At 38.4% G+C, this 23,178-nt stretch overlaps 1 protein-coding gene across 2 annotated transcripts in view; it reads left to right on the forward strand.

The window, feature by feature from the left end:
• TGFB2 (transforming growth factor beta 2) overlaps window positions 1-14,956 on the forward strand; it is a 98,376-nt gene extending 83,420 nt beyond the window's left edge. The window contains exons 4-8 of one of the 2 annotated variants that reach the window (XM_033196633.1): window positions 4,059-4,191; window positions 4,315-4,425; window positions 5,950-6,127; window positions 7,637-7,790; window positions 11,536-14,956. In XM_033196633.1, the coding sequence (XP_033052524.1) occupies window positions 4,059-4,191; window positions 4,315-4,425; window positions 5,950-6,127; window positions 7,637-7,790; window positions 11,536-11,694 (735 nt within the window). In that variant the 3' untranslated portion in view covers window positions 11,695-14,956. The remainder of the gene's footprint in view (window positions 1-4,058; window positions 4,192-4,314; window positions 4,426-5,949; window positions 6,128-7,636; window positions 7,791-11,535) is intronic. The other variant, XM_033196634.1, reaches the window with a different exon arrangement.
• Window positions 14,957-23,178: the final 8,222 nt, after the last annotated feature.

Below are 23,178 nucleotides of genomic sequence, written 5' to 3' on the forward strand. Positions count from 1 at the left end.
AGTGAGACCCTGTGTCAAAAAAAAAAAAAAAGGATGAAGAAATTTAGAAGCAAATGACTCATGAATCTAGAAAAACAATTAACAGCTACATATCCACAACTGCTAACGTTCAATACTCTTGTTGTTCAGAGACCGGAGAAAGACAGACAGCAAAGGCTAAAATAGAATGGGAAGTTGACTGATCTGGTCACTTCTTGTATAAACTTTTGAATGTAAGCAGCAGGTTGATTTTCCATGCCTTCTTCTCTTACAGTTCAATTTAGTGTGGGTGATAAATGGGAGATAAACAGAGGCCAGTGAGGTCGTGCCTATTCTTAGGAAGAAGATACCTTTCAAGTTAAGATTCAAGACTTTACGATGTGATTAGAGGGTTTTCTAGACAGTTCTGAAGCAAAATCATGAAGCTGTAGGAGGAATACTTTTATATAGCATCATTCATCCTTGTTAGCAACCCAAATGATTAAAGGTTTGGGAAGTTACCCCTCTAAATATGGTCTAAAGGAATTGGGTTTATTTAGTTTAGAGAGAGCAAGCAAGCACACTGAGGGGGACTTAATCATAGTCTCCAAGAATATGAGGGATATTCTCTGAGTGATGGAAAGCAGCTGTTTCCTGTTTCCACCAAGGACTGGATAAGAAGAATGGAGTTAACATGCAACAAGTGGGTTAAGAACTCTTTGGCCATGAAATTCAAGACAACAAATCCACCAGACAAAAGTCGCCACTATGTTTGAGAATTATGTGGCTAACTAACTGTATTTCATGGGTGCTTCATATGTGGCCTGTTCTTGAATCTGGAGCTAGTGAAAAAGATCCAGAGGACCTTTCACTCAAGTGAGGGGATGAAGTTGTCCATTGTCTGAGCCTACCAGTGCTCTGTGGTTGAGGAAGCCCTTATCATAAGTCTCCTAGTGAGATTTAAAAGAGAAAAAGCTTCAGAGTCTCTTTGCTGCTCTTTGGACTCTTTCCAGGCAAGATAATCTAAATGTACTCCTTTTCTGTAAGGTGAAAGATTTCTATAGATTTGGCATTATGTGTCTTTTCTGCTTATTTGGTTGATATGGTCATAATTTTAAAAAATTCTGTGTCTTTAGTGACACTAGACATATATATAGACATATATATACACACACACACATATATACAATGTCATACACATTTGACATGTATATCATAAGTAATTAATTCAGCAATGGAGACAATGTTTAGTTCTAGGTAGTATGTCTAAGTGTGAGCTATAGGAATAAGATATACACTGTGCTAATTAGCAGTACAGAAATATGCAAAGCATTATGTAAAAATGCATTGTTGCAGATTAGCTACAGGAAGAATTTAAAGACAGAACGATGAGTTCTGTGAATGTTACCAGGTTTTAGTCAGTGAGGCAGATCAAAATGCCTGAAAACTTCTTCTCAACCATTGTTTTTATCATTGCTATTCCATAGTAGGTTAATTATACCACTTATTCAGAATTAGATAAGTGATGTTTTATTTTCCCAACTGGGAGTATTCTCAAGGCAAGATTTGATTCCCGAGGGATGGATTGCTATTAAGCTATATCTTTAAAGCTATAGCTTTTTGCCAACATTCATTGTGTATACATTCCACCATCTTATATTTTCATCTTGTACCAACATTCATTTTAATCTTATTTAAAAATCTTTGCCTCTATCATTGAATGTTTTCCTGACTAGATAACTTGTTTGGTCTTTAAAAATCCAGCACTGAAGTGGGAAAATGACTCAGGATTGAGTTGGATCCTCTCTTCACACTTGTTCACTGGGAGGTATTGGGCAAGTTAACTTCCTTGAATTTGTTTCCTTAATCTACCCTACAGGAATATTTTGAGAATTAAATAAAATAAAATAATGTGTGCCAAGCTCAGAGAGTAGTGTACTCAGCCTTCAAGTCATGTTTATCTGCTTTCTTTAATTCACAAAGAGCATGTCTTGCCTATCATAGAGTCATTATTGCCTCCACATTCTCTTCTCTTAGTGGAATTTTTGGACCACAGGGGCAGGTCTGTAGAATAGGACTTGTGTAAAATTCATGAGGGCACCCGAGGGTCTAATTGTATGAATCTCCTTCCTTTACTATACTTACTTAATCCAGAAAAAAAGTCTACCATTATGACAAGTATTTCAGGAAGCATTTGTTGCCAAAGTACCTGAAACAAATCATGTAAACACATGGAAGGAAAGTGCATTTTCAAATCAGTGGGAAAATGATGCATTTTTGTTTTATAAGGATTAAAGAAGAGTTAATAAATCTTCTAGATACTGAAATAAACATTTAATAGACATTGATTCAATTGAGTATTATGGTTTGAAATGACATCAAATTGAAGACATGATCCCTGACCTGAGAAGTTTTATGAACTTACTGGAGAGACGAAGCCCGTTGGTATGGAATGACCACAAAACAGTTAGAGTAGTACAAAAATCAGAAAGAGTAGTACAAAAATGAGAGAGCTTGAACCCCTAAGTACTGAGGAAAGGCATGATACAGGGTTTCAGTAGGGATTTACTATAGCTCTAGTAGACTTAGAATCATGATTTAGTTCCTAAAACACTATCATTTCAAAATAGAATTTTAAAAAAACCACCTAAAATATTCACTTCCTGTCGAAACCTAGGAACATACTGCAGTTGCGCTTTACTCATTTGAGATAAATACACCTTTCTCAAAATTTTAACTTTTTCTTTTCTTTGGCCAGGTGCTGTGGCTCACACCTGTAATCCCAGCACTTTGGGAGGCCTAGGCGGGCAGATCACAAGGTCAGGAGATCGAGACCATCCTATCTAACACGGTGAAACCCCATCTCTACTAAAAATACAAAAAATTAGCCAGGAGTGGTGATGGGTGCCTGTAGTCTCAGCTACTCTGGAGGCTGAGGCAGGAGGATGGTGTGAACCCGGGAGGCGGAGCTTGCAGTCAACCGAGATTGCACCACTGCACTCTAGCCTGGGCGACAGAGCGAGACTCTGTCTCAAAAAAAAAAAAACAAAAAACACTTTTTCTTTTCTTTTTTTCTTGCTTTTTTTTTTTTTTTTTTTTTTTTTTGAGAGGGAATCTCACTCTGTCCCCCAGGTTGGAGCACAGTGGTGCCACCTCAGCTCACTGCAACCTCCATCTCCTGGGTTCAAGTGATTCTTCTGCCTAAGCCTCCCGAGTAGCTGGGATTACAGGCACCCGCCACCATGCCTTGCTGATTTTTGTGTTTAGTAGAGACAGGGTTTTATCATGTTAGCCAGGCTGGTCTTGAACTCCTGACCTCAACTGATCCATCCAACTCAGCCTCCTAAAGTGCTGGGATTACAGTGAGCCACCTCACCCAGCCTGAGATAAATACATTTTTCTAAAGTCTCAGTGTTTAGGCTGATTTGCTTTTAGACATTCATCTATGCAGAATACTAAACAACTTCTGCTTAGATTCATTCTGAGTCTACAGGAGATGGAATATCTTTATAAATCATAACAAGTCACATTAAGAGTAAAACATCCTAGCCAGGGACTTACCTCAAAAGCTGAGGCATGACACATATTTTAATGGCAACGGATCCGGAAACCAAGGTTAGGACCGTTCTTTCTTTATTAGAAAGAGATTTATAATTCAGGGCCTTTGAGAGTGAGTCTGGGTCCTCTGAACTGGACTTCTCCTCTTGTCCCTTCCTGTACCCCAACTCCCCAAATTAAATAAGTAGGGAAGCAGAACAAGAAAACCATTAACTTAATAGCATAGAATTTATGGCTGAAACCTTGCAAAGCTTATGTCAGCAAAGTAAAATAATTACTGTCACTTTCTTTAAGACACTTGGCTTTATGGTTCCTGTCACCTTTATCATAACATGCAGCTGATTTAGAAGCTCTATTTTTCATGGCAAATAGCCTGGTGTTATGTTTTTATGCATGTGACCATGCTATTGAGATGACAATACATGGCTATACTATAGTAGAGCTAAATTTAGATAATGAATTAGAACACTGTTAATAGTTTTGGTTTAGTCATGCTGTCAGAATGCCAACTCAGCCTTTTCTCTTGCTCTTTTTCCCTCTAGATTCTCAAGTCCAAAGACTTAACATCTCCAACCCAGCGCTACATCGACAGCAAAGTTGTGAAAACAAGAGCAGAAGGCGAATGGCTTTCCTTCGATGTAACTGATGCTGTTCATGAATGGCTTCACCATAAAGGTTACAGGCCACTCTCTCTTTTCCTCCCAAGATGTTTGGTATCCCTAAGTTACTTTAAATTGATTGCAGATTTAAGGGTATAGACACACATAAAAATGACCTCCTTGACTTAATGTTTTCCAGACAGGAACCTGGGATTTAAAATAAGCTTACACTGTCCCTGCTGCACTTTTGTACCATCTAATAATTACATCATCCCAAATAAAAGCGAAGAACTAGAAGCAAGATTTGCAGGTAACCGAAACTTGGTCATATGAGGTGGGAGAGGGAAGGGTCTATATTGATAATCTCATGGGGGATAAAATCAGTTTGCATGTGAAAATGAGACTGGTGAGGCCTGGGGAATTTCATTCATTTGGACAACAATATGGTTGGACATACGTATGTGAAGGGAGAAAGGATTGGAAGAACGGGATAGGTTCCCCGTTTATAATTCTCAATGCCCAGTGATGACTTGGTCAATAATAACTGATTATTAACTCATTAACCCTCTGGTAGTAAGTTAAGACCTTTGTTCTTCATTGTAGCAAATCAACTTTCCATCTCTACTGATATTATAGAGAAAGATAGAATGTATTTAAGAAAATTCAATGATAATCCCCCAAGCCAAATGTCAGGAACTGACAACCATATTTCACAGAAGAAAGGAGTCTCCTCATGCTACAGCTCCCATAACTAACCTTCCATGTATAAGAATATTCCACCTTTTCTAGCCCATACCCAATATTTCAAATGGGTTCCTTATCAGAATTTTATATTAGTTTATAAACACATAAAAAGGTTTTGGCTTTCCCCATGCTCACCTTTAAGTAGGTTGGACAAAAGTCATGGAGAATGAGGAGATACCAAGGGTTCAAGTCACTTCTTGTATTAGATGATGAGTTGTTGGATGATGAGAGGTGAGCGGAAATCTGTGCCCATGTGCCAATGCAGCATCTGCCCACAATGCCAGGCCAGAGAATTGATTTCCCTGCCCTCCTAACATCACCCAGGACCTCCATCCACTTTTAGAAGACTACAGCAGTGCTCGCTCATGGAAAAATACTCCCAGAGGTCTAGAGATTTATTTCAGTCTCTAACCTAGTCATGATTCTCTGGAGTGTGGAGATTAAATGCTTAAACTGGCAGTCTCTTGAGCATGCTTTGGGGAGCTCATGTTTCTAAATCTTAGATGGAATCAGGAAAGTGTTGAGGATGCCATAAAATAAATGAAAAAGCCCTTTCTTCACAGCTTCCCAAAATAGCATTAGGTAAGGGTGACTTCTGTTTCACTTGAACCTAATTCACTCCAATTCAGTTAAGTCTCAGTTTATGTTCATTAGGAAAGTCTTTTGAGTTTAGTAGTCTTAGGAAGAGTGTTAACCAGCGGGTGACAAGGCATGTTCTATTGCCATGTGTTCAGTTGTTGAGGACTTGAAGACTGCCTAAACTGAGGATTGACTAAAATAAACTGCCTAGATTGCCCTTGGACTATAGGTCAAAGACTGCTTCTGTAGTGACTTTCATAACCAATAGCCCTGGCTTTGACACTGAACTGCCTTCTGACAAGAGCTCCATTTAGAAATGTTAATTGTCACGTGGGTTAGTCGAAGTCCTGTTGTGCCATATCTATTTCCATGGGGAATGACTGTTGCCAGCTGATGCTGCTTTGGTGGTCATCACTGCTATTTGTGACAATATACAAAGGAAAAAAATATGGCTGATTATATTTGATGAAGGTGAAGCTAAATGTTTATTACCCAAATGCATTTTTTCAAGGTATTGATGGCACCTCCACATATACCAGTGGTGATCAGAAAACTATAAAGTCCACTAGGAAAAAAAACAGTGGGAAGACCCCACATCTCCTGCTAATGTTATTGCCCTCCTACAGACTTGAGTCACAACAGACCAACCGGCGGAAGAAGCGTGCTTTGGATGCGGCCTATTGCTTTAGGTAAAGGAAATAAAAATAAAATCAAGTAATTGCATCTGTTAACTCTTACACTGCCTTTGCCCTTTCTTCTACTGTGTATTGACCCGAGTGGAACTCATTGCTAAGGCCAGATAGAGTGCAGTACAGCTCCTGTATCTCATACCACCATTCTTCCCAGAGGCTTATATTCATCAGGTCTTTAGCAGTGAACCAAATGTGAAGGGAGAAAACCAGCCCCCTGAATTTTTTCCCCAACATTCCTCTGAAGTTCTTTGGCACTGAAGAAGAAAAAAAGCTCTCTGCCACTCAGAACAAATAAAAGCTTATTGGAGGTGCGTGATGTCAACTCCTTAATCAAGGAAAACCCACCATCTGTATGATGCCTTCACCCTCACCAAGTTCGAGCGCTCATAGTCACACTTCTGTCATAGTAACAGAGATGAGACAGCTGAAGAATGCCATGTGTCACACCTTTAGCAACAGCATATGAGAGAAGCAAGACGAATTTATTTCCCATTCCCACATGAGTGCATGGAGGGAGAATGTGAATGTTCTTATGTGGTCTCCATAAGAGGAGGGCTCTTTCCTTATTTTGAGAGGTACAGGACAGGGAAGGGTCCTCACTGATGAAGGGCTCAAAATGTCAGATGCCAGGAGTAAAGTGGCACTTTTTGGTTGCCAGATCCAGTGGTTGCCCTCAGCAAGACTCTATGTTTCTTGATCTCTGGTTCATTCCTAGATTGGGGAACATGTGGTGAAATAAAGGATCGATTCTCAAAGGAAAATGCCTTAGACGGTTCTTTGAAAATTGCTGTTGTACTCCTTTCATTTTGTATTTGAAAGGGCAATAGAGGCTGGATGGCAGAACTGCCCAGTGTTGATTGGAAAGGGCTTCATCATGCCCAGCCACTCCCTGATTATATCTGGGCACTTGAAGGTAAAGGTATGATTTTCCAGGTCACAGACAAGGAAGTCAGGGTATAGAACTCATAAGGGCAAGTAGTCCAGCAGATCACCACACACAACACCGTATCATGAAAGTCACTTAAGATTACAATAAAGCGATTTAAACCTGGCCCATGGGCCGGCCACGGTGGCTCACGTCTGTAATCCCAGCACTTTGAGAGGCTGAGGTGGGCGGATCACGAGGTCAGGAGATCGAGATCATCCTGACTAACACAGTGAAACCCTGTCTCTACGAAAAATATGAAAAATCAGCCGGGCGTGGTGGCGGGCATCTGTAGTTCCAGCTACTTGGGAGGCTGAGGCAGGAGAATGGCGTGAACCCGGGAGGCGGAGGTTGTAGTGCGCTGCGATCATGCCATTGCACTCTAGCCTGGGCGACAGAGCGAGACTCTGTCTCAAACAAACAAACAAACAAAAAACACCTGGCCCATGGTATTTGCTCATTAGATGTTTGTTGAATAAATGAATGAGTCGTTTTTCTGGTTTGGGGTGAGGTGGTGGTAGAGTGAGGGTGGTGAATCAGCTTTAAAATCTCCATTGCTTTTTTTTTTTTTTTTTTAACAGAAATGTGCAGGATAATTGCTGCCTACGTCCACTTTACATTGATTTCAAGAGGGATCTAGGGTGGAAATGGATACACGAACCCAAAGGGTACAATGCCAACTTCTGTGCTGGAGCATGCCCGTATTTATGGAGTTCAGACACTCAGCACAGCAGGGTGAGTGTTCAGCTTACTTGTTGTCTCTATTCTTGGGTTACCATGTGCACCTACTGATAGTATTTCCAAATGAGTTGTAATTAACTTGATGCCCTTTTACCATCACACATGTATGGGTACTGGAGAAATTCTTTTATTAGGTTGGTGCAAAAGTAATCACGGTTTTTGCCATTACTTTCAATGGCAAAAACCGCGATTGCTTTCGCACTCCCCTAATAGATGAGGAGGAAGAATGTAGGCTGCAGATGAAATCAGAAAGTGACACTGATCAGTTTCAAACCACAGGTCTCACCTGCCCAGTTATAAACAACTGGAGGGAAGTTTTGCTTAATTTTTTCTTTATTTTATATTCTTTTTTCAAAAGTAATTTTTGTTCATACATACTTGCATATATTAATGAGGTACATGTGATATTTTGATACATGTATACAATGTGTAATGATGAAATCGGGGTAATTAGGATATCCATCACCTCAAAAATTTATCATTTCCTCATTTGGGGAACATTCCAGATCATCTCTTCTACTTATTTAAAAATATACAATAAATTATCATTAACTACAGTAACCCTACCGTGCTATAAAACATTAGAATTTGTTCCTTCTATCTAACTGTATTTTGGTATCTATTAATCAACTTCTCTTCACTCTTACCCTGTTCCCAGCCTCTGGTAACCATCATTCTACTCTCTGCTTCCATGAGTTTTATATTTTTAACAGCTATAAGCATAAATAGCCAAAAAAAAGCACACCCTTTTTAGAATCAATATGTCACATAGTATCATTTATAGATAAAGTGTGACAGGACCCAGGTCTCCGTCTAAAAACAATCTGCTGTCATCAGGGACTGTTATATTAGAAAGAACACTGGGGATTTCAGTTAATGCCAGTGAGTGTAGATTATTAGTAAATACACTAGCAATTTACTAATGTATGACAGTCAGAATGTAGTTTAACATCTCTAAACCTCAGTTTCTTGTCAGTAAGAAGGAATGTCTGTATTAAAAGTCACCTTTAAAATAATAATGCCAAATGCAAGAGTTGATATGAAGTACAAAAGATAATATATGTAAAAATGACTTGAAATTAGTTTCTCTACTCTTTTAAAATGTAACACAAAGTAAATGAGAATCTGAGTATTTTATCAAGTTGTTTCAGTGAAGATAGAGTTAATTCAGAAGGTAATTCCCAGATTGGATGGTATGGGTTTCCAGCAAGATTAGAGAAGAGTTTTTCTATCTAATAATGATATTTGTTCACATGCTTCCTCCTGATGGCTCATCAGGATTTTAGAGATAGAAAGGACATCTTATCCAACTCTTTCATTTTCTTAAAGAAATTAGGGGCCAGGCACAGTGACTCATGCCTGTAATCCCAGCACTTTGGGAGGCCGAGACAGGTGGATCATGAGGTCAGGAGTTCAAGACCAGCCTGGTCAAGATGGTGAAACCCCATCTCTCCTAAAAATACAAAAATATTAGCCAGGCATGGTGGCAGGCGCCTGCAATCCCAGCTACTTGGGAGATTTAGGCAGAGAATTGCTTGAACCCGGGAGGCAGAGGTTGCAGTGAGCCGACATCGTGCCACTGCACTCCAGCTTGGGTGACAGAGTGAGACCCCATCTCAAAAAAAAAAAAAAAAAAAAAAGAAAGAAAAGAAAAAAGAAAATAAATTGAGGTCTAGATCATGTAGTCTAGATGATACCCAAGACCAAAGAGAAAATTAGTGACAAACCAAGGCTTGGCACATAGGCCTCCTTGTTTTATAACCAGGCTTCCATTTGCCCTGTCTTACTGGGTTTAATTCCTAAAATATGGTTAAACGTTAGGGTTTCTATTCTCCTCTTTATGCCTCTGTAAATCTCCCTATTAAAGAGGCATTAGAAAAATTGCCTTCACTGCAGGGTAGGAAAATGGATCAGTTGCCAGAAAGATCACATACTACATTCAGCTGAATTCATGAGTTTGGGGGTTATCAATTATTTTAGACAATCTGTATTATAAAAATTTCTCTTTAGTTCATATGAAAAATCATGTGTTCATGGAGCATAAAGTATATTTATTTATAAATGCCTGCATATGCTGGAATTTAAATTGACAAATATGGCTCCCCTTCCTTCAGCTGTTTTCCCAGCTCCCCTGTAGACTTTGGCACTCGGGGGCGACCGTGTGCTTGGCCATGTGAGGGAAGCTTGCTCATGCCTGTCCCTTTGTCTGAGCTCTCTGGCCAGGCTGCCTCCTCTGGGCTGCGGCAGCAGTAGCTGTAATGTGGGCAAGGCCCTGTTGCCAAGTAGAAACATAATTCTCCTCTCTGATACACAGAGGGAGTGTGTGAAGGCTGAGACCACGCTTGTTTTTCAAGGAGAGAGGAAGAATAACTGTCATGGTCACAAATATGTGGTTTGGACAGTTACCCAAGAAGCCAGAGGTAGCTTAATAAAGTAGTCAGTGTTGCTGTGCTGAACGGATCTTCTGTCTTAGGCTGAAAAAATTGCAGTGAATCTCGAGGAAAAGGTCACTTGCTGTTTGACTAACACATTAATGGCATCCTTGGAAATGTCTCTGTATCATCAGTGGGGAAGCTACATACTTCCATTAGTAAAAGTCGCACACCCCTCTGATACAGAATGGGGTTAAAGGTATAAGTCTAATTATAGAACCGCCTCTTCATCCTGTTTTCGGACTTGCCTTTAACTCCTCCAACTCAGCAACTACTATTTACCACATAGAAAGTTAATGGAGGGTTGATTATGATTGTGATTATGATTATGATCGTTTTAAGCAAAATGTAAGAAAGTGAATAATTCTTTCTCATAGGAGATCTTAGAGATTGCTTTTATGTCATTTCTAGCATCCTTGTGTCTATAAAGCAATGGTAAATAAAAAGACTTTTATTTTTTTAATGAAAATTGAGGATACCTTAAATTGGCCTGAGGAGACACTTAACATAGAAAGATTTCATTTCCTTCCTTCCTTATTTATTTATTTAAAGAAACAAGGTCTAAGTGTGTTGTCCAAGCTAGTCCTGAACTCCTAGACTCGAGTGATTCTTCAAAGTGTTGGGATTACAGGTGTGAGCCACTGTGCCCGGTCTGTAGAAAGATTTCACGTTGCTTACAGGTGTCTTTTTCTCTACCCAAGGGTAGATTAAAGCTCTTATGAGAGCTTTGATAAAACTTTTTATTCTTCTACTTATTCATGTATTCATTTCTTCACTTAGTACATGAATCTCATTTTGTCCGGAGAAGACTTATTGGGGCTATAAGATAAAAGCAGAGTCTATAGAGTTCCTGACCTGAAGTGAGCTCTTAATCTAGATGGAATTGAAACGTATACTCAAGAAACAACTTCATTTACAGAGTAGTGTAGAATAAAGACCAAATGCTACAAGGATCAAGTTTTGTGGGGACCTAGGAAGTATGTGCAGCCAAGCACTGATCAGAGGAAAGACTTATTGGAAAAACTGGGAAAACCTGTTGAATGAGCAGTTTTTTCCAATCTGACTCTTACAGAATCATTTGCTTAAGATGTGTAAAAAACGAGTTCTGTGTGGGAAAATAATTACTTTGATGATTGCGAAGGTCACATACCAGTTTGACTGTAGTTTAGGAAATTAGCGACAGAAAATAATTCAAATTACCTACTCAGTGCTGTGACTGATAACAATGCAGAATTGTTTTTTAAAAACTAATTGAGTTCATTTTCCATCTTTCCCTATGATATCTCTCCTCTCCTGTGTCCTTTCAGGTCCTGAGCTTATATAATACCATAAATCCAGAAGCATCTGCTTCTCCTTGCTGCGTGTCCCAAGATTTAGAACCTCTAACCATTCTCTACTACATTGGCAAAACACCCAAGATTGAACAGCTTTCTAATATGATTGTAAAGTCTTGCAAATGCAGCTAAACTTCTTGGAAAAGTGGCAAGACCAAAATTACAATGATGATGATAATGATGATGACGACGACAATGATGATGCTTGTAACAAGAAAACGTAAGAAAGCCTTGGTTCGTCAGTGTTAAAAAAGTTTTGAAAAGGCGGTACTAGTTCAGACACTTAGGAATTTTGTGTTCTGTTTGTTAAAACTGGCATCTGACACAAAAAAAGTTGAAGGCCTTATTCTACATTTCACCTACTTTGTAAGTGAGAGAGACAAGAAGCAAATTTTTTTTTAAAGAAAAAATAAACACTGGAAGAATTTATTAGTGTTAATTATGTGAACAACGACAACAACAACAACAAAAAGAAAAAAAAAAACAGGAAAATCCCATTAAGTGGAGTTGCTGTACGTACCGTTCCTATCCCACGCCTCACTTGATTTTTCTGTATTGCTATGCAATAGGCACCCTTCCCATTCTTACTCTTAGAGTTAACAGTGAGTTATTTATTGTGTGTTACTATATAATGAACGTTTCATTGCCCTTGGAAAATAAAACAGGTGTATAAAGTGGAGACCAAATACTTTGCCAGAAACTCATGGATGGCTTAAGGAACTTGAACTCAAACGAGCCAGAAAAAAAGAGGTCATATTAATGGGATGAAAACCCAAGTGAGTTATTATATGACCGAGAAAGTCTGCATTAAGATAAAGACCCTGAAAACACATGTTATGTACCAGCTGCCTAAGGAAGCTTCTTGTAAGGTCCAAAAACTAAAAAGCCTGTTAATAAAAGAAACTTTCAGTCAGAATAAGTCTGTAAGATTTTTTTTTTTCTTTTTAATTGTAAATGGTTCTTTGTCAGTTTAGTAAACCAGTGAAATGTTGAAATGTTTTGACATGTACTGGTCAAACTTCAGACCTTAAAATATTGCTGTATAGCTATGCTATAGGTTTTTTCCTTTGTTTTGGTATATGTAACCATACCTATATTATTAAAATAGATGGATATAGAAGCCAGCATAATTGAAAACACATCTGCGGATCTCTTTTGCAAACTATTAAATCAAAACATTAACTACTTTATGTGTAATGTGTAAATTTTTACCATATTTTTTATATTCTGTAATAATGTCAACTACGATTTAGATTGACTTAAATTTGGGCTCTTTTTAATGATCACTCACAAATGTATGTTTCTTTTAGCTGGCCAGTACTTTTGAGTAAAGCCCCTGTATTTTGACTTGCACTACAGATGCATTTTTTATAACATTTGCCCTACTTGTGCTTTGTGTTTTGTTCATTATTATGACATAAGCTACCTGGATCTACTTGTCCTTTTTTTTTATTTTACAAAAAAGATGGATTCGAGTTCAATGGTCTTCCTTCATCTTCCAAGCATCATTACTAACCAAGTCAGACATTAACAAACTTTTATGTTAGGAAAAGGAGGAATGTTACAGATACATAGAAAATTGAGGTAAAATGTTTTAGTTTTAGCAAGGATTTAAGGTTCTAACTAAAACTCAGAATCTTGATTTCGTTAAGAAAAGTTTCTCTACCTTGGTTTAATCAATATTTTCATAAAATCCTATTGTTACTACAAAGTGGACACTTCATAGGAAACCTCTTTTTCTTTAGTCAGACTTTTAATATTCAGGGGGAAATGGAAAGATACACATTTTAGTCGACTTTTCAAACGGGGAAAAAAGTCCAGGTTAGCATAAGTCATTTTGTGTATTTCACTGAAGTTAAGGTTTTTATAAATGTTCTTTGAAGGTGAAAAGGTACAAGCCAATTTTTCCTATGATCAAAAAATTCTTTCTTTCCTCTGAGTGAGACTTATCTATATCTGAGGCTAAAGTTTACCTTGCTTTAATAAATAATTTGCCACATCATTGCAGAAGAGGTATCCTCATGTTGGGGTTTATAGAATATGTCAGTTTGTCACTTGTCACTTATTTAGCTTTACAATAAAAATTAATAGGTAAAGCAATGGAATATTTGCAGTTTCACCTAAAGAACAGCATAAGGAGGCGGGAATCCAAAGTGAAATTGTTTGATATGGTCTACTTCTTTTTTGGAATTTCCTGACCATTAATTAAAGTAAAGAATTGGATTTGCAAGTTTGAAAACTGGAAAAGCAAGAGATGGGATGCCATAATAGTAAACAGCCCTTGTGTTGGATGTAACCCAATCCCAGATTTGAGTGTGTGTTGATTATTTTTTTTGTCTTCCACTTTTCTATTAATTATGTGTAAATCACTTTTATTTCTGCAGGTATTTTCCTCTCAGATAGGATGACATTTTGTTTTGTATTATTTTGTCTTTCCTCATGAATGCACTGATAATATTTTAAATGCTCTATTTTAAGATCTCTTGAATCTTTTTTTTTTTTTAATTTGGGGGTTCTATAAGGTCTTTATTTCCCATAAGTAAATATTGCCATGGGAGGAGGGTGGAGGTGGGAAGGAAGGGGGGAAGTGCTAGTATGCAAGTGGGCAGCAATTATTTTTGTGTTAATCAGCAGTACAATTTGATCGTTGGCATGGTTAAAAAATGGAATATAAGATTAGCTGTTTTGTATTTTGATGACCAATTACGCTGTATTTTAACACGATGTATGTTTGTTTTTGTGGTGCTCTAGTGGTAAATAAATTATTTCAATGATACATGGATGTCTTTTTCCTATCAGTACCATCATCAAGTCTAGAAAACACCTGTGATGCAGTAAGACTATCTCAAGCTGGAAAAGTCATACCACCTTTCACATTGCCCTCTGCTTTCTCTCTTAAGGATAGTCACTTCAGAAGTCATGCTTTAAAGCACAAAATGGCCATATTCATCAAGGATGGAAGAAATCCCTGTGCAGTCTTTTTATTCCTTTATTTATTGGTATTTGGTAATTGTTTGAGATTTAGTTTCCATCCAGCTTGACTGCTGACCAGAAAAAATGCAGAGAGATGTTTGCACCATGCTTTGGCTTTCTGGTTCTATGTTCTGCCAACGCCAGGGCCAAAAGAACTGGTCTAGACAGTATCCCCTGTAGCCCCATAACTTGGATAGTTGCTTAGCCAGCCAGATATAACAAGAGCCACGTGCTCTTTGGGGTTAGTTGTTTGGGATCAGCTACTCGCCTGTCAGTTTCACTGGTACCACTGCACCACAAACAAAAAATCCCACCCTATTTCCTCCAAGTTTTTTGGCTGTTACCTACAAGACCAGACTCCTCAAATGAGTTGCCAATCTCTTAATAAACAGGACTAATAAAAATAGTAATTGTGACTCAATCTGGTTGTCTTGCTTTTTGTCTAGTGAAAGAACTAGTGTGTGCCTGTTATGTTGTCTAAACACCATCTAGAAACAAACCATCAATTCGAGTATTGAGGGAGAAGAGAAAATGGTTCCCTTGTCTGCCATCTCATCTGTGTTTGATCTTTCATAGTAAACTCATAGAGAGAGGAAGTTTGTCACCCAACTCATTCATTCATGCTTCTGTGCAGCCTGGCTAGTCCCAGACCTATCACTGCAACATTATATTTAATTGATGAGTAAGAATGGAAGGTATCATAGAATCAGAGAGATGAAAAGAGCCACCTAACAGCCTTACAAACTTTGGCAAATTTGTCAGCAACTCTGGGCCTCTATTTAGCTTTAAAATGAAGATGAGAATACTTGATCTATAGTATTTTGTCTGTGTGTTTTAGTGCCCTTGTCGTTGTTAAGTGAATGGACACGCGAAAAGGTTCCTTGCTTAGTGTTTTTTCTGTAATTGGCTGAGTAAATGGCAGGCAGGCTGACAATATTTCCAAGCCTGTTCTGTTTTTGGTTTCTTGGCAATCTTGTAATGAACTTTTAACCTCCAGACTATAACCTGGGCTCATATTTCTCCACCTTGATACTAAATGTGTAAAATCTCCAGACCCTTATCTCATAAATTGATCAGGACATCAGTAATTCCTGAGAATATTCTATAACTCTATATGTTAACCTTTTGGTTACAGGACTGACAGAAGTTATTTACAGGGAAAATGTTCATTTTAAGCTTTGCTGAAGTCCACCAACTAAAATTCAAAGTAAAAGAGAACAGTGGCTAGTTTGATGACCCACTCCCTAACATGATAATGCAGTATTGATAACTATAGTATTCTAAGTATCTACCAGACACTGCTCTCTTTTAATTTATTTAATCTCATATTTAATCCTAGGATGTAGTTTTTTTAAAAAAATATGACTCCATTTTAAAAGGAAGTGAGCAGACTCAGAATGCTTAAATTACTTGTCCAAGACCACTCAGTTTGTTAGTGAAGGGTCCAGAACTTCATTGTCTGTTATATTAGCCACTAGCCACATGTGGCCATCGAGCAATTGAAACATAGCTAATGTGAATTGAGATATGACAGATGTGTAAAATATACACCACATTTTGAAGACTTAGTACAAAAAAGAATGTAATTTTTTTTTGTATTTTTATATTGATTTCTATATTGATTACATGTCTAAATAATACTATTTTGAATATGTGGGATTAAATAAAGTATATTATTAGTTTTACCTGTTTTTTTTTTCACTTATTTGATACAGTTACCAGAAATTTAAAATTACATATGTGGCTCACATTTGCGTCTTGTATTCTTGTGTTTCTAGTAGACACCTCTGGCGAAGAATTTGAAAGCAGCTCTGTTTATAAACAATGACTACATGATTCCTGTTATCTATAATATTACCAGTCTTTGTTTTTGTAATTTACATATGATTGAACTATATTAGGTCGTACCTTATGAAAATGCAGTTTTTGTAGGTCAAAATTTGCTGAATATTCACATTCTATAGAATTCAACATAAAAGGTGGTGCTGACTGAAAAATGTGGTAATGAAAGTACAAATATTACCTAAGCCCCACTGGCAAAGCCCTTGATGAAACTGATGGTTATGTACAAGCAAAGCACCACTAAGTGGAACAGCACAACCTACTCCTAAGCAAGATGGGCTGTTGTATGAAATGATTTCAGCCCTTAGAAATCTTCATTAATGTACCTGTGACAACATTTTCTACCATTTTTAGGGGAGAATAAAAAGAAAAAGCCAAAAACTCGCTGTTCCTTGTAGTCACTAGTCTTGAGATGACATTACTTTTCTATCTGGGAATAAGCTGAGCTGTGCTCCTTTTGCTTAGACTTAAGCCTTAGACTATGGATAGACCTATGCTTTGTAAACTCCCTGAAACACATATAATGTGTGTGGGAGAGGGATTGCTTTAAAAAAAAAAATGAAGCAAAATTTCAAATACAAAATTAGATTCAAAGTCTTAGAAAGGGCCCATAAAACAAAAGACTAGGAATTCAAGCACATCATGGCAAACCTGTCTCTGAACTTTAGCTAATACATGCCTTTGTTCTATCAAAGACTATTACCTTGTAATTCTAGCAAAAACTAGATTGCATCTCTTTTTGCTAATCTACTAAATCATCACTCTATTCTCTAGTCCTTCCTTTGTCTCTGTAACCATATCCTCTGTGCTGAACAAAGAAAACTAGGACCCTGATTTTACTAACATGCCAGGTCAGGTCAGAGATAGTAGAGGAAATGTTATTTTTGTGCCTCTTTTGGAGCATAATAACTAGATCTGATGAGATTAGAGAAATAATATAAATATTAGGTAATTATATCAACATATACAAATAATTTTACTTAACATTGCAAATGTAATGCTTTTTAATTGGCTTTTCTAAATGAAAGGGTTGCTTTAGGTTTTTCCCTGATTGAGTCTTTATTTCCCTGAAATACTTTGTAGTTAGTTTCTTTATTTCAGCAAGTAATGGTTGTTTGGAGAAGAGATGAGTGTGTTCCTGTAATTGGGCAGAGACCTTGTAAAAGGAACAGAATGTACTGAGAGAGACTTTGTGCTGTGTGATCAGAACTAGGAAAATCATTCAGCCTAAGAGAACAGACATAATTAAACAGAAACACAAAAAATTAGTGGTAAGGAAAGAGGCCCAATATAATCTCTTAGGCTTTCCCTCCAACATGGGATTTTCTCTCCTATAGATGCCAACCCAACTGAAAGAACACAGATGTGTTCCTCAGGTGACATCACCAAGGTCTGGCCAGCCCTGGAGTTGGAAACCCTCTCCTCAGGCCCAAATCTCAATTCTGAAAATCCTGAATCTCAGGCTGCTGGGAGCAAACAAGCTAAGAAGTTATGTAATTTAATACTGCTCTAAAAGCGATGTGAAGTCATGCAGTTTGGCTTGTCCTCAAGCATGGGTGTAACACTAATTTCTTCATTTGAACCAAATTAAACTCTACAGAAAACTGGGAGAATGTTAAATCAAGTGGCAGTTGTTCATTTAGTAAAGTATCAAATTTCACATCACCGTGTGTGCACATCTTCCCCTTGTCCATAACCTGGCCTTCCAAGAAATCACTGGCTCCACTCAAATTTCTGAAAGTTGAAATTTCAGAAGAAACTGGTGGGAGAGGCACCAAGGAGCTCCAAGGAAGTCCAGCAACCCCCTGAATATTACCCCTTTGTTACAAGCTCTGAGAGTTTTCCATGAGGAATTATTCTTGTAAGATTTTTCCACAAGAATATACATACATTCATGTATACAGTTTAAAATATGAATATCCTCAATGGGGCAGCACAGGAAACAATTTCAACCGAAACATGCTAGAATAGATTTTGATTTAATCTCCATCCGGGACCCAGAATAGTGAGACCACCATTGAATACCTCAGGGCAAGATAGAAGTGGAAAGGCCGGAGGGACAAATGGAGTTGAGCCAGAAAGGGAGCTGGGGACCCTGAGCACTGACATTATGTGTGCCACACATTTAGTCAAGTTTGATGTCCTGTATATACCATCACAGCAATAAACAAATGTAGAGATAAAAACGGAACAAATTGGTCAACTGGGCTTAACTTCAAGCAAAAGATTCAGTCAAGAACTCTCATTGTGCCGTTGTCTTTCAATAGGAGTCTTTAAAAGCCAAAGTGCTATTTGCAGAAGTGATGTGACAGGAAAAAGTCGCTCCTTGTTCTCAGTATCTGCCCTGTTGTGCTGGATTTCTGAAATTGTCGGACCCCACTCCCAGGGGCCTCCCTAAAATCACTGAGTGTTCCCAGTCCTATGCTTCTTATTTGAGACCATTCCTGATATGATTTGGCTCTGTGTTCCCATCCAAATCTCATCTTGAATTGTAATCCCATAATCCCCATGTGTTGTTGGAAGGATGCCATGTGAGGTAACTAAATCATGTGGGCGATATTCCCCATGCTGTTCTCATGATAGTGAGCGTTCTCACGAGATCCAATGGTTTATAAGCGTCTGGCATTTCCCCTACTGGCACTCATTTTCTCTCCTGCTGCCCTGTGAAGAGGTGCCTTCCACCATGATTGTACGTTTTCTGAGGCCTCCCCAGCCATATGAAACTGTGCCAATTAAACTTTTTTCCTTTATAAATTACCAAGTCTCAGGTATTTCTTCATAGCAGTGTGAGAACAAACTAATACAACTCCTTATTTATCCTATTTCCAGCCTCTAGTACACAATTGAGCTTATGGCAATTTGACAAATGTTTGCTAAATTGAAAAAGGGCATGGATAGGACTATAGCTCCAACTCTGCTACTAACATACTGTGGAACTCATTAAAATCACCTAACTTTCTCAGTGCTTTCTTTGTCAATAAGACAAAAGCATTGGATTGGTTGACCTGTAAAGTCCTGTTTTATTTATTTGGTAAACCTAGAACCTAAAATCTAAAACAAAATCTGACATATAGAATATGTTCAATAATTATTTGTTGAATTAATGAATAGATGCTTGCTTCCTGTTCATTGGTACAATCACAGAAAAACACACCAGGGCAACCAAAGAATCAGAAACAAAAATTACAAATGACTTTACAGGTATTGAGAATACAGTCATTCTGCGAAGACAGACACATGTAAATTATACTATTAGGTTGTAACATATGCGTGAGGTGCATTGGAAATATTGAGATTACTAGTAACAAAAAAAAAATGACTCTGGCTAAACCATATGAACTGGGGTTTTGGGGGTTTTCTTTGGTGGGCCAAAACTGAAAAAATAAAAAACTGACTATTGATTATTTCACATGAAGTTCACAGAATGAATAGGACACAGGGAAAACAGACTTGGGGATTAGCAGAGATCAAGGAAGCCCTGGAGGGACTAGAGGCAGAAAAGAGGAAATCCAATTGACTGTTGTAGGAATAGAGGGATGTCTTGGTACATTCAGGCTGCTATCATATAGACTGGGTGGCTTATAAACAATATAAACTTATTTCTCACAGTTCTGAAGACTATGAAGTCTAAGACTAAGGAACCAGCAGGTTCAGTATCTGATAAGACCCTGCTTTCCGGTTCATGGATGGTCATCTTTTCACTGCATCTTCACATGGTAGAAGGGCCACGGAGCGTGTCATAGGCCACTATTATAAGGGCATTAATGCCATCCATAAAGGTTCTGCCTCCAAGAACTAATTACTTCCCAAAGGCCCCACCTCCTACCACCATTACCTTGGGGTTTAGTATCTCAACATAAGAATTTTGTAGGGACAAGTATTCAGACCATAGCCTCAGGGGAGTCACTGCTGAGAGAGACACCACCGCTCTGTGGAGGCTATGGGCATGGTCTCCTAATACTCCCTTACTCAGTACTTCCCTCAGTCAAGATGGAAAGTTCCAAAAGAAGGAAATCAATTGGCTGAACTTAGGTCATGGGCCAGTTCCTTTGCTAGAACGTGGGATTTTAGGGAAAGAATCTGAGTCCCTTGGCTTCTGTGGTAGGAAGAGCAACAGGGAGTAGCTACTCTCCCAGGAAGACTGCCTACATAAAGAAAAAACGATTACACAGGAGAAAAGTTAAGTTTATTAGGAAGAAATATGGAGGCTGGACCACTAATGTTTAGGTATTAGTTTGCAGGGACTGCTGTAACAAAGTACCACAAACTAGGTGGTTTAAATAACAAGGTTTTATTGTCTCAGTTCTGGAGGCTAGAAGTCTAAAATTAAGATGTTGACATAGTTGGTGTCATCTGAGGGCTGTGAGGGAGGATCTGTTTCAGGACCTCTTTTCTTGGTTTGTAGATGGCCATCTTTTCCCTGCATTTCTTCACACTGTCTTCCCTCAATATGTGTCTGTTGTTGTGCCCAAATTTCCCTTTTATAAAGACATCAGTCATATTGGATTAGGGGCCACCCTAATAACTGCATTTTCATTGAATCTCTTCTATAAAGACCCTATTTCCAAATAAGGTCATATTCTGAGGTACTAGGGGTTAGGACTCCAATCTATCCTTTCTAGAGAGGACACAATTCAACCTATAACAATTTAACTCTGAAATGCAGAAGAGAGTGACTATTAATAGTTATTTCTGAGGAAACTCAAGGAATAATAAACTGAATGAAAAATGGGTTTTACCAACCCACTAAAGGCCAGATGTTTCTGCCATTAATAGGGAAAAATTTGAGTCAATTAGATCAATCTCTGTAACCCGGTCTTCTTTGTAAGACACTTTGAAAATGTCTAGAGTTGTAGACTTTCAGAGCAAAGCTCGCACATTTCTGTATGGATGGGTACTTCCTCCTCTCCTTGCTGATCCCAAACCAGGGCACACAACAGTCACCTGGACAGCTTCTAAAATTACAGATTTTCAGGTGTATTCCAAACCCACTGGGTCAGGCCATTTGGGAGAATAGAAAGGGAATTTTATAGTAAAGAAGAAATATATTCCAGGTAAATCTAATGCAGTACAATGCTAGCATTTGTCAATTACTGTCTAACAAAGTGGGATATAAGTGTACGAGGAAGTCTTCACAAAAATGAGACCATTTCAATGAAAGATATTTTCATGATAACTGCAAATATTTGAACTACTATCAGAAGATAAGAATCTGTGATATGGTCTGGTAACAGATTCATACTCACTTCTCCAGGAATCTCAATCATATCAGCTCCATGCTCTGTTAGGAGATGGTTGTATATCTGCCCAGTTCTCTAAAGGCAATGTTGCCCATCTCTAAAAAAAGAAGCATCCTTCTCCCCATTCTATTGCATGGCAAGGTCAGGGTTGGAAGTCTTGGGAAAATGTCAGATATCAAACATGAAATGTTTAGAAGATCACGGTTTGTCATTTCCCAAAAAAGACGTATCCTAGGACAAAAAGGAGAATTGTTCCTTCACATGATGGTGCCTGCAAAAGGTTGCCATGGAAGTCTGGCGACTGGGGCAGTCTGTGATCCATCATCTCAACTAGACATTTCCTGTGGGCCTGAAGTTTTCTATGGGAACTTTTTTGAATGTTTCTCTTGTAGAGAGCCCATCCCTGGTGGCAGCTTTTGGTTATCCTTCCCCAGCTGATAGTTTTGGCTTTGCTAGTAGTCCCCAGCCAACTCAGTCTCTCCAGATAAAAAGAGCAATTCAATTCCACATTTTTTTTCCAAAAATTAAATTAACGAGTTGATTAGTTTTAGGTAGCCAAAATAATAATTATTATTTTTCTATATTCAACAACTGTTTTGGTAACTGCATATGCACCTTTAATGAGGAATATTTCTGAGGTAAGAGGAACATTATCTGAGCTTACTACATTTGAAATGAATGTTTTCCCTACTATGTTGTAGTGTTTGGTTCAAGCATCTGTTTTCCTCCCCAGCACCTGTCTGCCTGGTGCAGAGGAAAGGAGAATGAATAAGCAAAGAACTGATTCGTCTGCCTAGCCCAGTCTACTACTTAATTGGTGGCCAGGGACCAGGTTGCCACAATTTATTTCTAAAGAAAACAGACATTGCAATGAGAATGTAAGTAATATGGAGTCCTGCAATAAAATATGTGAAAATGTCAACTCATAGTGCCTAGCACACAATAGGTGCTCCACAGATATTTGTGTCCACTCTTCTTCTCCCTAATCATATTATATGCTTACCTCATGGCATCCTTCTTAAAAACAAATCTCCCCCTACAGATAGCTTCTATGCTTCCCTCAAACCCATTCCAATGGAGCTTGCTTGACAGCTATTACCTGGCCATCAGGCAACACTTGCGTAAGTTACTCATCAATTAGGAAGCACTCACCAAAGCCAGCCCAGGTTCATAGATCCCTCATCTGTCCTCACAACTCACCAATTACCCACTTCTTTTGGAAAGCTGCCCTGACTACAACTGTGCCACAGTACCCCAGAGGGCAATTGGCCATTGTCTGATGTCCTTGGAGTAAGGAAGGCATCTCCATTTTTAAGGGAAGGGGAAGAGAGCAGTGTCCTGACACCTGTTGAAACTTTGGCATCCTGGGAGTTCACTCAGCTGGTTCTTAAAGGTTGTGTGCCTCTTACTATGGCAGAACACAATTGCTTTTAAGGAATGTTTGGATAAAACATTTTCCAGGCCACATTTATCCCCCTGCAGGACTATGTTATATGTGACAACATTCCAATTTTGAGGCATGACTTGTGCCAATCCACACAGGCAATCAGAGCTGACACAT

This window comes from Trachypithecus francoisi, unplaced genomic scaffold (genome assembly GCF_009764315.1).
Source record: "Trachypithecus francoisi isolate TF-2019V2 unplaced genomic scaffold, Tfra_2.0 Lachesis_group5, whole genome shotgun sequence".
NCBI classification, from domain to species: Eukaryota; Metazoa; Chordata; class Mammalia; order Primates; family Cercopithecidae; genus Trachypithecus; species Trachypithecus francoisi.